The following is a 16,040-nucleotide window of genomic DNA, read 5'->3' as shown; positions in this document are numbered from 1 at the left end:
GGATAACAGCTTAAACCTTAAAAATAATCGGTGGGTTTTGCAATACTCTTTGTACACCAGCAAATGTTGAAAGAGTGCTAGTCGCAGTAACTCGAAGTCCATAGAGATTTGTCTGGAAGCTTTTGTTTTTGAAAGCTTTACGTTGGCTCTTTTTTTTGGAGAGGGGGGGGGGGTTATTCTGATAAGCTACTTGAAGTTCTAGGCTTTTAAAAGTCGCTCCTTAGATTTGCTTGAACCGAAGCTAAGAATTGTCCAAAAACTAAAGTGATTCCTGAATAAATGCTGGAGGAGTATTTGATGGCGTTTTCAAGTGTATTAAAAGGAATGTCAAGTAGGACAAGGAAGTCACTTGCAGGATTTTTTTTTCAAGAAATGGAAAAAATGACTATGTCAAGTTAAAATGGCAAAAGATAAGCGGTTTTGATATGCTATTTATATCGATAGGGTGAATATTATTGAGTTTGTACCATTTATAAATTGGGGCACTTTCATTGCCTCACCCTGTACCTGTCATGAGGCATGTTGTTAGCGTTTACTTATCCTTACTGTGTGTGTGTGTGTGTGTACTCACAAAAACATTTATAAGAATTTTAAGTTGGTTAGATGAGTGAAAAAAACACAAAAATTCACAATTTGTATCTTATCTGGGGGTTAAAGGGTTTCACAAAACCGCTCTACGTAATATATTAAATATTGAAATGTGAGGAACATGTAAAAATATAAAGAGCGCTCAAATCAAGTAAATTAATATTTATTACAAAATTAACCACAGTAAAAATACAAGAAATGCATAAGACTGGTAATAATACTTGGATTGGTCCAACCAATCTTGTTACAAGATTTTGTAGTAAGCCTTGTCATAAAGCATTTAGCATAGCCTCCTCTAATACAAGGCTGTGGCAAGGTCGCGCTAGCCATCCTGTTGCCATAGTGATAACAGTAAAAACAAAAGTGTAAACAAAAACATTGGGCGGAAGCTCCATATGAATTAGTACAACAGTCGTTTCAGTTTGCTGGAACAGCAGTTTTGTCCGCCGCGTCCTTGTATTAGAGGCTATGATAACAGTCTTAAACTAGCTAGAAAGTTGTAGGCCTATGGATTAAATAATGTACAGTAGTTGGAAAATTAGGCGTTTAAACATTAGATGGCTTTGAATTTATCTAAAATCCAATAATAATTGTACAGTATAATTATACATTAAATTAGAAACAACAACTTATTGGCCTATTTACTATAAAACTTACATAAATATTACTTTGCTTAATGACAAGCAAAAAAGAAAGGCACTTATTTTAGTAACATTGATCAAATAATGTAATCACTTTCAGATGCCAAGGCGGTGACAAACAGAAATATGTATTGGTTTAAGATTTTCAATTTGCAGCAATCTTTCAAGCAAACTAACTTCTTTTAGTAGACTTGATATTAAGGCTTCTGTATTTTTTTTCTGCTAGTAAAAGGTCTATTGAATAAATAATTAGTAGCCTATTGAAAAACTCATTCATCCTAGACTTTACTGATGTGGTATTTAAAGGTTAGGTTTAGCCTGCACATCAAGTACAGCGCTAATTTTTCCTATAAAGATGTTTCATAATAACAACCTTTAAGTTTTTGCAGTTTTATTTATTTATTTTAATTAAAGTTTTAAACAAACAATCAAGCTGGAGTTATTAAGCCTCTGCACAGTCTTATTTCAACATTTATCTTTTCTGTTTTTTCAACAACATACTGTTTTTATCCTGTTATCAAATTACAAAATAGCTTTAAGCCTACTCACTAAACTGCTTAAAATTTGAACAGAATAAAATCTCTTTTGGTTTAAACAGTCTGCATCACAGCCGCTAGATTATGTCAATCTTCTCATTGACCAAAAAAGTGTGATGACTACTTCGATGGTTTTAAGTAGCATAAGTTACTCCGTGTTTATTCTCAAACACCATTTTTTGGCCTACATTTCATATAAGAAACACCCTCTTCAACCAAACCTCTTAAGAAGATACCTAAAGTGAAATTGTAAAAAGAGTATATTTCATAAAAATTTACTTTTTCAACCCGAGTTCAAGTTTTACGATCGAGGTGAAGCCGAGGTCGCAAAATGAGCGAAGGTTGCAAAGACACTTTTTGCCGGAGTGATGAACTACATTTCGTCATACACTATTGCACAAATTTATTTAATCAATCTAGGTTAAAATTGAAGATAATTTTCATGTAAAGTTAACCTGTCAAAATATCTTCCAGCTTTTTTCAATTCTGCTAATGTAAATATGCAGTTGTTTAGTGAGTGATTCAATAATTTTGTCTATCACGATTGTGTTACTGTACGTACATTATACCATTGATATGTCAAACTATTGACAAGAATGCAACAATAAGCTAAAACCTTACCTAATAAATCAATCGATAAATAATTTTGATCCATGTGATTGCTAAAATCAAAATCGACAACTGTTTACAACAGCTGATTTTTACTCCCTTAGGAACTAAAAAGAATTTTTAGTTTTTACATCCCTTGGATTAAAAACGCTACTCGCGACCCGTAACACATGTATAAAAAACGGCTGTTTTTGCTGCAGTATGACGAAAAACATGATATATTACTTTTTAGATTATTAAACGTCATATTCTTACACATAGTTCAACTATTAGCACCTTAAAATGTATACAGTAATAAAGTTTAAGACAATGTCATGCAATTAACATTATGTACAGTCACATGAAAAGCTATTCAACCTAGTTTAAAGGAGGTATTGATATTCCCAATTCACTTATGTTATCTTTGGCTAACAATTGTTTCTTGTCTTCTTTTGATTGTTTCTTTACTGACTTCCGCTGCGGTTTTCTGTTTGTCACTCCGTTCTCTTCATCCATCATTCTGATGATCTGTGTGTGATCGCTCGCGTCTATAGGTGCCACAGATATATCTCTGACAGCTCTGAACTTACCACAGTTGTTCAAGTGCTCGTTCTCCAATCGGAAAAAGTTCCATACAAATCTCCTGCAAAATAGAATTTTTTGTAAAGGTTCTAGTCTGTTATTTTTAGCTACATATTGAGTCTTGAATGTTGAATATTTTAAAAAGCAGTTTCATTTTTGAGCTCAGAACGGCTTTTTTGAACGGCTACAGTTTAGTTTTGGGCTTAAAGATCTAAAAATCTCAAAATTTTGACAAACAACCATTGTAAAAGTCAACAGATAAAAACAGAACTAAATTTATAACTTAATTAATTATGACTCATCTTACCTAAACACTTCCAAAATGGCCGTAGCTGAAGTGATAAGGTCGTTAGAACAGAAGTCTATCTGTACCAGAGCGAAGGAGAAAATCCAAGCGAACCTGAGCACCAGATCCTCAAGGATTGCAAAGTAGTAGAATGCCTTGAACAACAAAACTGTTAGTTATCTCAGGGCTTGGACACAAAGCAGCATTACCTTTGTTGTTTCAAAAAAATATAATAATGAAATATCATTTGAAAAATGTTGTGTAAATTTAATGCAAACGGGATTTTTTGCTTATTTTGTACATAGTACAAACCCTTATCTTTTTACTATCTAAATAACACACCTGTTGTTTGGAAGAATCATTAATTGCCGTTCTACTACTTAAATTTAGAAAGCCCTCTAGAAATGCCAAAAATCAAGTTGAAAGCTACAGCTCCATTGGCCGTAGTATATAGCGCTGTAATATTGCGGGCTACACGCAACAGTTGGCTCCAAGCAATAGAATAAAAATCTCAATCTGCAGTGCCGTTGCATACGCTGTGGCTTTGATAGCACTTAGCGTGGATGGCAGAAGAGACCCTGGACCCCCAAGTTAATATCTGTAGTGTTGTACTTTTTTTATAAATAACACCGCTTACATCAGAAAACATTTGTGGATCCACTCAATATTAAGCAACAGGAAGTCCGAAGGGATGTTCCATATGTTACATTAATTATATTGCATGTCTCAAAGCTCCTTTGACCACTTGGTTCCTGCATTATAAAAATGTGCTGTATATTACATATCTTTGCAATTAAAAATGATGAATACATAATTATCTGGTTGGCTGTAGGCTGAGACTCAAATTGACACAGTACTACCCCTACCCTCTACAGCTACAAGTGGAGCCACCGTGCAAGTGTGGCGCAAAAATAAGACAGGCTCCATTTCTGCATGACACTTCTTTCTGCAGCGTGCCGTAAAACAAATGACTGCAGACTAGCCAGTAAAGCCACCTTCTTTTGATTGCTACCTTCTCATTTCTCTGACTTACCTACCACACTTTGTAGTGTGACAAATACGTCAAGCGGATGAACTTAAGTGTTATGAACTTCTTGTGTGCATAACACCGGTTGTGTGAATAACCTTGGACTGTATGTGGCACAGCTGGTAGAGCGCGATGGACTGTGCAGCCTAGGCAATAGTCCTTTACTCTCGGGTTTGTGTTCTCCCGTCGCCTTTCAAAGTTGTTATAGTATGCTATGACACTGCTGAGTGTTCAAATATGTTATATATTTTTTCTATTGACTTCTGCATCATTTTTACCATTATGGTCTATTCATAGTGAATATCACAAGTGACTCACAGTGCTAGTGTAGACGATTTCCTCCCTAAGGAATGTGTTCTCGCCCGCGTGCTGGTCTAGGAGTCCCCAGTCCATTTTGATGTCCCACGTGTACGCGTAGATGGAGCTGACGGTGGACGCTAGCAGCCACCAGTAGAGGTACGGGTTGTCCCACTCATTCTGGAACTCCTCTACAAATGTCACCTCAGTAAACACCCTGACAAAACCAGTTCAGTGCGGAATCATTATCAATGTAAATGATTAAGTACTAGATTACAGTATCGTATCTGAGTGTTAATGTTTTTTTTTTTTTTTTTTTTTTTTTTTAGAAGAGGTTGGCGGCCTCTTTTAACCTTGCATTTGCCTGTCCACATAGACTAAGCGCCTGTGCGTGGAGCGTTTACAGCAAAGCAAGGAGTGAGCTGGTACAGTACAAAGGTGAACTGTACTGATACATTTTAGTGGCAGTGACCAGGATCCGAACCCACGACATCGCTGCCTTGGGCCCGAAGTCCGCGACGCTACCGACTGAGCCACCGACTCACTAAATAGTTTATAGTCCTCGTGTAATCAGGAGGTTTGGTTGTAAGAAAAGTTATACATTTTAACATTTTTAATTTGGATCCGGCTGAACTTCATCAGGCTTGGGTCATTGAGCTAATTTATGGTCCTGCCTAAAAAAAACTTTTGATCTTGGCCAGTATCAAAGATAATTTCATTCCATTCTAAGCCCATATCTTGAATTGGTGCTTATAGCGTTAAATGTCCATCTAGGTATTGTTGCTGCCTCAAAATTAATGATAAAGGTAATGGTAATGATGAAAACATTTTAGTGGTGATTGTGGATCATCATGTGTAATTGGGAAGTTAACTCACTTTTTTTAGACATAGTTCATGATTTAACACAATCCAAAATTTAAACAAATTTACAACAAATAATTATGAAAAGCAAAGAGCTAGTAGTCTGGAAGCGCTAACAATTATTTAAAAAATCAATACTGTGTTTTGAAGAAATTGTAAAAAAGCAAAAGGCCATGAGAATCAGGACCCCCATTACAAATATCTTACAAACTGACTGTTCATCAAATACACCAACTATTACTTTATTAATTTTAAATAGCAATCAATTTATAAATTTACCTTTACTGCGAGCTCGCTGAAGAGCAAAGAAAGCTACGAAGAATGTAGTTGAGTATTTTCCAGCATTGACGAGGTGAGGGAAGGCTTCCCTGGAGTCGTAGTACCGCCTAAGACACTGTGCAAAACGGATCCACGCTGGGACGCAGTTGACCAAAGTACGACTGATAAGGAACATCTCGCCTCCAGAACAGTTATGGATATCTGAATTTAAACTAGTGTTAAACAACGACAAACAATAGTGTTACAAAAACAATGTAGTAATCAGCTATTAAAACATTGCAAACATTCCATACTTACCAACTCCCGTAGTTTCGAGCCAGTTTCCGTTTGTGAAATAAAAGCAAACTAGGAAATGCATGTCCAGTAAAACAGTTACTAGACTGTTGAGTTGATCAGCCAGCCAGAAGTCAGCAAATCCAACGTGGAAAAAGGGAGCGGAAATCATTTTGCCCTGCAATATATCAAAACAAAGGTTATAATGCCAAAATGGTACATTTGTTGGCATATTAAGCATACCATTTAATTTTGTTTGTTTTAACAAAAAACTTACAATTCAAAATTTGTGTGTGGCAATATCAAACACAATCTGTAAACATAATCTAGACGATGTACTCAGATTCTAAACCATTTATTAAATACCAAAAGCTTTAAGAAATCTAGGGATGGACGGGTCCCGAAATTTCGGGAATTTTTCGGGAAAAAAATATTCCCGATTATCGGGACGGGATTACATTTGATTCGGGAATTTTTCGGGACGGGATTTGGTCCGATCGTCGACGATTTTGCCACTTAGCGAGTGCCGATGACGCCGCTATTGCGAGCGATAGGTCCGCGAACGCAGGAGACGAAGTCATTTAGACGATCGCGCCGTGACCGCGGAGTCATGCCGACGATCATGCCGTGGGACCGCAGAGTCATACTGACGATCATGCCGTGACCGCGGTCATTTTGACGATCGCACCGTGACCGTGAGTCACAAGTTTCTATAGGTACCTGTATATTGTTACACATTTTTTTGTTTGTTTTTATAGGTCAGTACCACAAACAGTAAAAATTGATTTTGTATGTCTTCTTTTTTGGTAACTGCAATACTCAAGACTTTCTTTTTATGCACAGAAAAATCCCGTCTCATCCTGTCCCGAAAATTGGGAAGGAAATAAAAATCCTGTCCCGTCCCGAACTAAAAATTCAATCCCGTCCATCCCTAAGAAATCAAAAATGTTGGATTTCATACTCTTTAATAGATTTGTTATTCTTAAATAGATTACATGTAATGAATTCATGTATGAATACAATTTTAATATATAAAGAATTTGTAAGATGTGTTTTTACATCTTATTTTTGTGAGTTCAAAAACTTTCAACTACAAAAACAATCCGATTTGTAAACTTCTATCTTCTGGTATCATAAAAAAAAACCTTTAAATCACCATCAGTGTCCACTAAGCTTACAACAAATCGTACAGACATCAAAGCATGTATCTGATTTTATCATAGGATGAGAAATCTTCCTGTATTATTCAAAGTCAATAACCAAACTTACAATAACTTTCAAGGACCAGAATCTCGCTTCATGTCGGAACGTGTGAATCGGGTTGATGGTGAAGACCAGAAATATAATGGCCAGACTGAGGGGATTCACGTAGGGTGGGATGCTGAGTGAAGCACTGTACAAGAAACTCAGCATACTCAATGTCCACACGACCTGCAAGTTGCGACAAGAAAGTTAAATACAATCATGATATTTGCTAGTAGCAAAATATAGGGTCTAGAGCTTGCCCAGGACATTTCTTCATGGTGCAAACTGGTATCTTGTTCAAGTGGTTGAAGCAATCTTTCCTCGTGACTAACTTTAATACAAACTAAAATGTTAATGAGCGTTGAAAATTCTACGAGCCGGAATTTTCTGAAAAGTCAGAATGAAATCAGAGAGGATAATCTGTGTAGCTTTGTTACTGACTAAGATTAGCTGTTTATTATGCCAAAATCATTTGTTAAAAGCCCAATCAGAACCTTACCCCCATAATAGCAGCCATCTCCATGAGGTGTTGCTCCGACAGATGGTTACGAGGGTCCAACTCAAATATCAGGACGTGATTTACTCCCGAAGATCTCCAGCCGTAGACGTTGACTCCGATAAGGAATAGAAACTCAACTATGAGCAACGGCCCTCGGTAAAGTTTAAATGCTGTGTTCAAGTTGGCTGTCCCACCGTCATGGAAAATTGCTGTAACAATAGTTATTTTTGGTCAATTTTATACAACCACCTTTTTTATTTAAAAAATTAAGTAGGTAAAAGCTAAAAATAATCTATTATGTACTACAAAGAGGAAAAGCTATTATATTTTAAAATTTTCAATATGTACTGAAAAGACTAATGATCAAAAACAATAACAAAAGCTCTTACACACTTCCTCCACTGGAAGTCATATAAATAACAGTAAGAGGTTAAAATTGCATAACAGATTATGTCATGTCTTAATTGCCTCGGTAGTAGAGTGGTTATAATGCTCGGCTTCAAATATTAAGGTGATGCTAATATGATGCTAATCAATCCCAAATAGGACTGATTCCAGGAGCAAGATATCATTTATTGTTAGGCTATCAAGTAATAATTAGGGCTTGCCTTCAAATCTGAAGTTCGCTAGTTTTATCTCTAACAAAACCGATTCTGGACCAAGCAGCTATTTGTCATTAATCTTGAATTAAATTGTGCCGTTTCAAGAAAGAAACATTATACTGTAGTTAGTCACACAATCAGGATTAGGATGGTTGCATTTAGAACAACGGATTTAGACTGCTTTCAATTAAAAGCATTTTGTGATTTCTTAACTTAAAATGTCTCTGGCGTAGACAATAAAAATAATAACATATTCAACTTTTTTCTTAACTCAAAACAACAGCAAAGCACTTCAGATTTTACTATCATACCTTACCAGAAAGAACAACAGCGATAAACAAGACAACGAATGACCCGGAGAACAGTCCCACTTTGAACGTGGTCCAGGGGCTTTGTTTCTCGCCGAGGGGCGGAACTCTGAGTCGCTTCATAGCTCGTTGGCGGTCGCCTGCTTCCAGCTCCTGAGTGACTGTCGCCTCCGTCTCTGTGATGAGGCGAGGAATGTCCTTGTTGGTGTAGAAGTGAGCCGACTCCACATGTTCTGTCCTGTATTTGGCCCCCAGCTCAACGTTGAGGAGCTGAAGAAAGAAGACGAACGTTATAAATTAAAATCTAAACAATAGGTCAACCCTCCCTCACTATGAAGTATCAACAATTAGGACACTTCTAAGTCGTCCATTGCCAGTGTTCTTTACTTGCCTTGTACAACAAACAGAGAAATCTGCAGCTAATTCTAATAATGAGGCTTTAATTGCAGAGTTTCGGAAAAAAACTATTCAGATACAATTTTTTATTCTGAAAAGAAGACTACGTTTATCAGATCAAGTGCCAGGCTAGGTGCGTACCATACAAAGGTAGACACAATGGAATTTATCAATTTTTAAAGAAGTTGGCGGCCTCTTTTGATCAACTTGTATTTGCCCATCCACTATGCCTCAGGCCCGTTTGTGGGATATATCAAGTAAATCCAGGGGTTGAGCTGATAAGAATGAAGTTTATGATAACTTTTTTCCTTAATTTTGACTCCAGTGGCATTTTTAGACGAGAGACAATGTATAGTGTGTACTGAAATTACACATTTAGGGAAAGCGGTCCAAATCCATCCGTTGTAGATGTGTTGGGAATCAAATCCGTGCCTCCCGCACCGAAGTCTAGAACCCTAACCACTAGGATAGCAACAGACCTAAGTATTTAACTATATATTAGTGGCAACACTGGGACACAACCCCACATCGCTACCTTGGAATCGTAGTCTGTTGCACTACTGACTAAGCCACCAACAACTTAAGTGCAATATCTTGCTCTTTCAAATAGTTATGCGCGGCCAGACCAGTCCTCAACAACTTTTAATACCATTTATGAGAAAAGACAGGAAAATTTTACTTTGCCCCTTCAATTCTGTATTCTGGGCACGATCGAGTGAGATTTTATCAACATTTGGGAAACTAACTCTATATTTTCCGTATGTTGTGAGAACAGTTTAATTCATAACACCTGTTAATTTCTGTTAATCATAATCATATGCTTATTTGTTATTCTATGTTTGAAAAAGGTAAATAAAGTTAGTTGATTCAGAGTTATGACATAAAACAGTGCATCGTACACTTGGATAAAACTGCTAACCTTGTCATGTTTTTTGAGAATCTTCCTAAACCCAGTGTAGTTCAAGTTCTGATAATTCTGCAGCAAGATAAGGCTGAGGTAGAATTCGCTGAATGCCAGCTTCAGATCATTCAATTTCCTAATTGGAACGTCATGTTTTCTTTTGGCTTTTCCTTTTTGCTGAAGCGAAGAAGAGAGCTCGCTTCGCAGGGTGGCAAACTTTCTTGTTGCTTCTGCCAACTTTTCTAAACAGAAAAATATTAACAGTGAGATTTCCTTATAAGATTAAAATAAGTAAAATGTTCAATTACAACTTCAAAATACTCTCCCGTACTTTTTAAAAGGGGGTGGATGAATTTTAATTTTTTTTTATTTACTGTATCCAAACAGCATTTAAATTTGGTTAACTTAATTAGCACAGTTACGAAGGGGGGGGATGGATTGATTTCGTAAAAACATACCCAAACTATGCCATCGAATTAGAAATATGACAGCAGTTTCTCCTTTTAGTAAACAGGATAACCTAGTTGTTTAGATATCTTTTAGTAGGCTACAATCACAATGTTTTGATAGCTTTCTCTTGTTATTGTTCAACGAACAGCAAGGTTTGCCGAGAGTGGTGCTATGCTGAAGTGAAAGCTCACCAGAATAAAACGTGTTAATTTTGAGAAGTTCTTTGTCGCAGTAGCTGAAGAACATCTCGTCAAACTTGGTGAAGTGTCTTGTTACTTCGTCCGGCTCAACAGTCTCCGCTGACGGAGCCTCTTCTACGGCCACGTACAACATGGCTTTCATCTCCTAAAATCGTAAATCACATTTTAAGTTAATATTTTTACAAATCCAAAACATTATATGACACCTTAGATAAAAAAAAACATGTCCTTGTGTCCTGTTAGAAAAGTTTTTAAACTACTTATTGTCCCCTATTGTACTTAATGACAACTTTCACTACCATATCACGCTTTTGATTTTCCAGCTATATCAGCTGCTACTACCACAGCAATTTTAATGAACACGGAATTGCACCATTGTTATTTGCACTGTATGTTTTGGGAACTGCCTAGCTTTATTAACTAACATCAATTAAAAGAATAAATGCTATTGACAATATACAGTTGCATCTTATAAAATGCACAGTGATGGGAAAACAGGTTTGTTAAAACAAAAATTTTAGATCTATATTTTGAATGAAAATACTATTTTTAATTTTTACTAGCACTTTTATACTTACACTTTCCAACCCCTGTTCTAGCTAGTATATAATATAAACCTGTTGTCTATTAATCGATGCATATAGTAATGACATCTGATTCTCTATCAGTTTTTCTCAGGATCTAATTAAGAAGTTTGTAAATTATGGATAAAACTTTGCTAAACAGTAAGTTAAATTATTTTATAACAATATTACTTAGCAGCTTGGAACTACACTTTTTATCATAAAAACATTATTTTACATACAGTACTCCTAGATTGATATATTTTTAAAAAATGTCTATTCTTACAGCCTCCCCAACATTGTTGGTTATTAACTTAACTTGGTTATAAAAAACTTCAACTTTTGATTTTATGTCAATTCATACCAATTCAGTATTTTTTTTACTCCTATCAAAATAAACAATTATTTAAAAAATTAAAACATTGTACTTTTTACCTCATAGTTTATGTATTGTTTACGCCATTCTGGAGTGATATGAGCAGACAGATGTTCAGCGAATTTCATCTTGGCGTTTCAGTTTGTGACACTCAAATAGAATATTCACAAACAGCACATGTTCTGTGTCAGCTGTGAACAAAGTCTAGATTTATCAGCTGTCAATATATTAGGCTATATTTGTGTCCGTTGAAAATTACCATACCGATTTTGATGAAATTTTTTACAATTGTCTAAACCAACATCAAAAGATTTTGGGAACCAGCATGATGGGACTATGGAAAAATGGGATTCTATAAGGCAACGGGCTTTCTCATTTTTGACTCTCAAAACATACAATTTAAAAATAGTCTCCAAGCAATTTTAAAGATAAAAAATATAGTACAGTACATTAAAGCGTTGTTGTTGTACGTTTAATGGTAACAGACAAAATTCAGCATAACTGTAAGTTCCTATGTTTTTCTTATGGAGAATAAGTAAACTGATATTTTTTTATGACATTTGTTAATTTTTAGGGCTACTAAATTTTTACCACACCGAAAACACACTTTGTTCCATGGATCAAAACCAGCAAACCTGAGAACCATACTCGTTAATAAATACATGTATGTAAAAGGAAACATTTAAGTGAAAATACAGCTCTGCGGGTTTGCTGTGGCAGGGCTATTTTATCGTAGTAAGGTTATATCGCAGAACAGCATAGTGTTTTTGTTCCTCCTTAATTTTTAGCCTGTTTAGGTAAACAAAATAATTCAAATCTGTATTAAGTTTGATGTTGGCTTTTCTGAGTTGTTTTGGTAGTATTTTTAGTTGTGTTTGTGGATGTTTATTTTTGTTACACTGATAGATATAACCACTGAAGTGTGATATAACTCTTTCTATTTTTTTTATTTAGCCCCAACTAGTAATATTTTACCCCTCCAACAATTTTTAAAATTTGAGACCCATGATAAATTTGTATTGTTTTAAATCAAGGATCATCAAACACCGCTTTAATCACTTTGAGGCGATTGTGTGTGATTCATGTGTGTTAAATTGAACGTCACAGATAAGTGAATTGTAGGTCTTCATTCATCAATTGTAAAGCTATTTGTTCCTCTTGGTTAAACTTAATGTCATTCACTCTTTCATGGCGCTGCAAGAATATGATATCTCAACTGTCAGCTTATTATAAACTGCCAACAACCTGTTACAATAACAATAATTCATTATGAAGTGCACAGACAAAAAAAAACTTTGGGGTTAAGGATTATTCAAATGCAGGGTTTTATTTATCAATTTGTTGATTTCCAAAAATGTTTCTTTGATTGATCAACTAAAGTTATTTACTGAAGTTCAATAATATGTCAGTGTCTTATTCCATAATCCAATCCTTGATTATTCATAACTATAAGAGCTTTTATTAGTTTGATATGTGCTATGCTAAAGATGTTGTTTCAAACACATTACCGTATACACCTTTAAAATATTTTGTATTATTTTATTTATAATTACTATAGGAAATTGCTTACATTATTTTTTGTATTTATTTTATTTTTTTTTATTTATTGTATTTTTGAATTTGTTGTACCAAAGCAATAAATCATTAAATCTCTGCCCAAAAAATTGAACAAATATAAACATAGCAAATAATGTTCTTGTTTTGAAAGCAGCTAAGCACATCAAACGTTGATAAGCTTGTGTGTAGGATTAATTAAGAGATAAGCTTCCTCAAGCTAAATGAAACTCCTCAACAAGTAGTTGTTAATAGTTTAAATCTGTTTATATTATCTGCTCCTGTTTTTATTGACTTCCATGTGGTGGCCTTAAAACTTTTGATTACAGATTTTGTGAGTTTTTAAGTGTTCCTACAGTTGGTATTTACAGTGTTTTGTGTAATTTTTGCGTGTCTTTAAATCACATTTCTTCAATAATTTGAAAGAAGTGGTGAATTATCATACTGGCAGTTTTAACGAATTTCCCATATAGGGAATAAGCTATTACCGTACCGTAGTACTCATGGTAAGACCTGGACCCGGGACCGATTTAATCTTTTGTTTTGAAACATACGTTTATTCGAACGAGTTCGCGAACCAGAATGATCGGACTATGGGAACAGGGGTTTATGGGGGTTTTATGGTGCAAACATAGGTTTTCCCCATTTTTGACCCTATAAACTTAAAATTTAGCATTTTCTTTCCAAACCATTTTGTAGATCTTAAAAAACAAATAATTTAGTATATTGAAGCATTATTATGCGCCTAATGGTTACGGAGAAAATTCCAAAAAACTTTAAATTTAAAATTCCCATGTTATGGAGAATAAGTAAACTGTTGTAGTTTGCTTGTTTATGATCATATTTTGATCAAATTTGGAAAATGCATTCATTTCATACTAAACTACTAACATTTGACAAATAACACCTTTTTACCCTCCCTGTTGTAGCAAACCTAAGTAGGTACTCATTAAACTAATGTTATTTAAATAGGGAATAAATGTGATATTTTTAAGGAGACATTTTAGTGTAAATCCAATCAGGCAAATGGAAATTCGCTTAGTCTGCAGGTTTGCTGCGGTGGGGGTATTTTAGTAGGTATACCTACTTAGTACTAAATAATCAGAAAATATTCAATATCTTTTTACATCAGAGAATGTCTACAGAATCTAAACATTTTGAGACACTTAACTTGTAATGTTTTAGGTCAAGTAGACGTATGATACGTCCAATGGGTTTGTAATGGGGAGTTGTTAATGCTAATGGGGTTCATCCTCTAGGCAAAATTTCGAGGTCTGACACACACTCTTGATTTTTTTTTTTTTTTTTATAAATTGCAAACAAATAAATTATGCTACTTCCAGTACCGACTATTGAGTACTATGAAGTTGTGTTTTGTGTCAATAGTCAAAGTAAGTACTTAAAATGTGTTACCGGTACTGTAGGCCTACCTACCAAAGTACTGTGTAGGTTATACACAAAGATAAAATATGAAACTAACCTAAATAATGCAACAAATCCCCAATAAAATTTCAGTTCCACTAATTTAAAATTTTGTATTCATAATTCAAAACCAAAACTTGCATACCATTTACATGAAACAATGTTAGTTTTCTACAAAAAAAATGTTATTCACATTTGTTTTCTTACATTATAAAAACAATTTTTATACTGTTAGGTATGTTTAGTTTTTTTCCAAATTAGCTAGCACAATCAAAATTCAAAACTTTAGATCTATTAATTTGTTTTCAAGAACTATGTAGACCAACCATCCACACAATACTTTTACAAGAACATGTGCACTAGAAGGTAAAAAAGTGATAGCATAAATCAATCAAATCTCAAATCATTTTACCTCCGGAAAAGAAGAAGTACACCCGTAGCAATCATAGCACTTTTAAACACATCTGTTTTACAGCCTGATGTGAAAGCAGACGATAAACTACCTGTTGAGCAACAGAATGTAGTAGAGGAAAGCACGAGATTATCTATCACAGGAATAAATCGCGACTGCATCAGCTGACCGAACAAACTTGTCAGTCCAGCTGACTAGTGAACTGAACGTCAGCGTCGTCTGCCGGCCGCATGACTAACTAACTTACATAACAGCTGATAAGATAACACAGTAATCCTTGTCGGCTCCCAATAATATTCCAATCCAATACGGTTAGTAATGTGTCGAGGTACTACTCGCATGACATCGGTAGCGTTTGTTGATATCGTTTGTTTATCACTCAACAGTTGTCGGATGAGCTTAGTTGAATATATTGAAAATCTTGTAGAGTTAGTAAGGGTTTCTTTAAAACAAGGATTTTGAGCCTGAAACTTAGAATATGTAACGTTTGTAAATTGTTTGGCTATAACTGGATCTTACTTGCAATTTGAACAGATCGTTATTGTTGTTGATGTAAATTGTAATTGTCGTGAAATTGCATTCAACTCCTTTTTTTACAGGAAAATTATTTGAATAAAATTTTTTATTGAATCAAGGCCGCACTAATGATTGAATAGGTACAGATCCATCATAAATAAAGTAACTTTGATAATATTAGATCACTACACAACATTCTGAAAAAAAAAAACATCAACTTTACAAGTTTTGTTATGTTCAGCATTTTTGTTATTGAGTTAAAGTTTGAACACAAAAGGCATAGTTCCATAAAAGTTTTAAAACCGTTAAATTAAATAAGCTTTTTTAATAACTACCTACTGTACCCACTTAATATGGCATATATTTTGAAGACTGAAAAAATACACACATTTTTTTAAATTTTAAATATCTTAAACTATTCGTATATAAACAATATGATTAATTACTGTTCACATTTCAAATATAAGCCAGGTACTGTTGTTTTAAGATTTTCTCTAAATCCAGCATAAATGTCAAAATAATATAAACATCTAACGCCTCCAAATGTATCCCATAAACCCAAATAAAACTAAGTTCAAATACTTTTTAAAATTGTGAGTTGTAAATTCCTTAAAGTTCAGAAACAAAACACATAAAAT

At 34.7% G+C, this 16,040-nt stretch overlaps 1 protein-coding gene across 2 annotated transcripts; it reads right to left on the bottom strand.

Moving 5' to 3' along the window:
* Nucleotides 1-735: 735 nt before the first annotated feature.
* LOC128995110 (xenotropic and polytropic retrovirus receptor 1 homolog) lies at nucleotides 736-15,008 on the bottom strand. Of its 2 annotated transcripts, none has more exons than XM_054420013.1 (12): nucleotides 14,887-15,008; nucleotides 11,558-11,689; nucleotides 10,551-10,704; nucleotides 9,928-10,151; nucleotides 8,621-8,882; nucleotides 7,703-7,911; nucleotides 7,228-7,389; nucleotides 5,983-6,136; nucleotides 5,686-5,886; nucleotides 4,567-4,736; nucleotides 3,243-3,376; nucleotides 736-2,996 (listed from the first exon to the last, which is right to left on the bottom strand). In XM_054420013.1, the coding sequence occupies exons 2-12, from the start codon at nucleotides 11,624-11,626 to the stop codon at nucleotides 2,732-2,734; spliced, it is 2,004 nt and encodes a 667-aa protein (XP_054275988.1). In that variant the 5' UTR covers nucleotides 11,627-11,689; nucleotides 14,887-15,008; the 3' UTR covers nucleotides 736-2,731. The 2 variants fall into 2 exon arrangements, with proteins under 2 accessions (XP_054275988.1, XP_054275989.1); XM_054420014.1 differs by lacking the exon at nucleotides 14,887-15,008 and adding an exon at nucleotides 14,627-14,686.
* Between the last annotated feature and the right edge of the window lie 1,032 nt (nucleotides 15,009-16,040).

The sequence above is a fragment of the Macrosteles quadrilineatus genome, unplaced genomic scaffold (genome assembly GCF_028750875.1).
Source record: "Macrosteles quadrilineatus isolate MER2022 unplaced genomic scaffold, UCM_ALF_1.0 Scaffold_5__1_contigs__length_97177068, whole genome shotgun sequence".
Taxonomy (NCBI): Eukaryota; Metazoa; Arthropoda; class Insecta; order Hemiptera; family Cicadellidae; genus Macrosteles; species Macrosteles quadrilineatus.
Note: the sequence above shows the minus strand (reverse complement) of the source record. Positions and strands in the feature narration are given on the sequence as shown.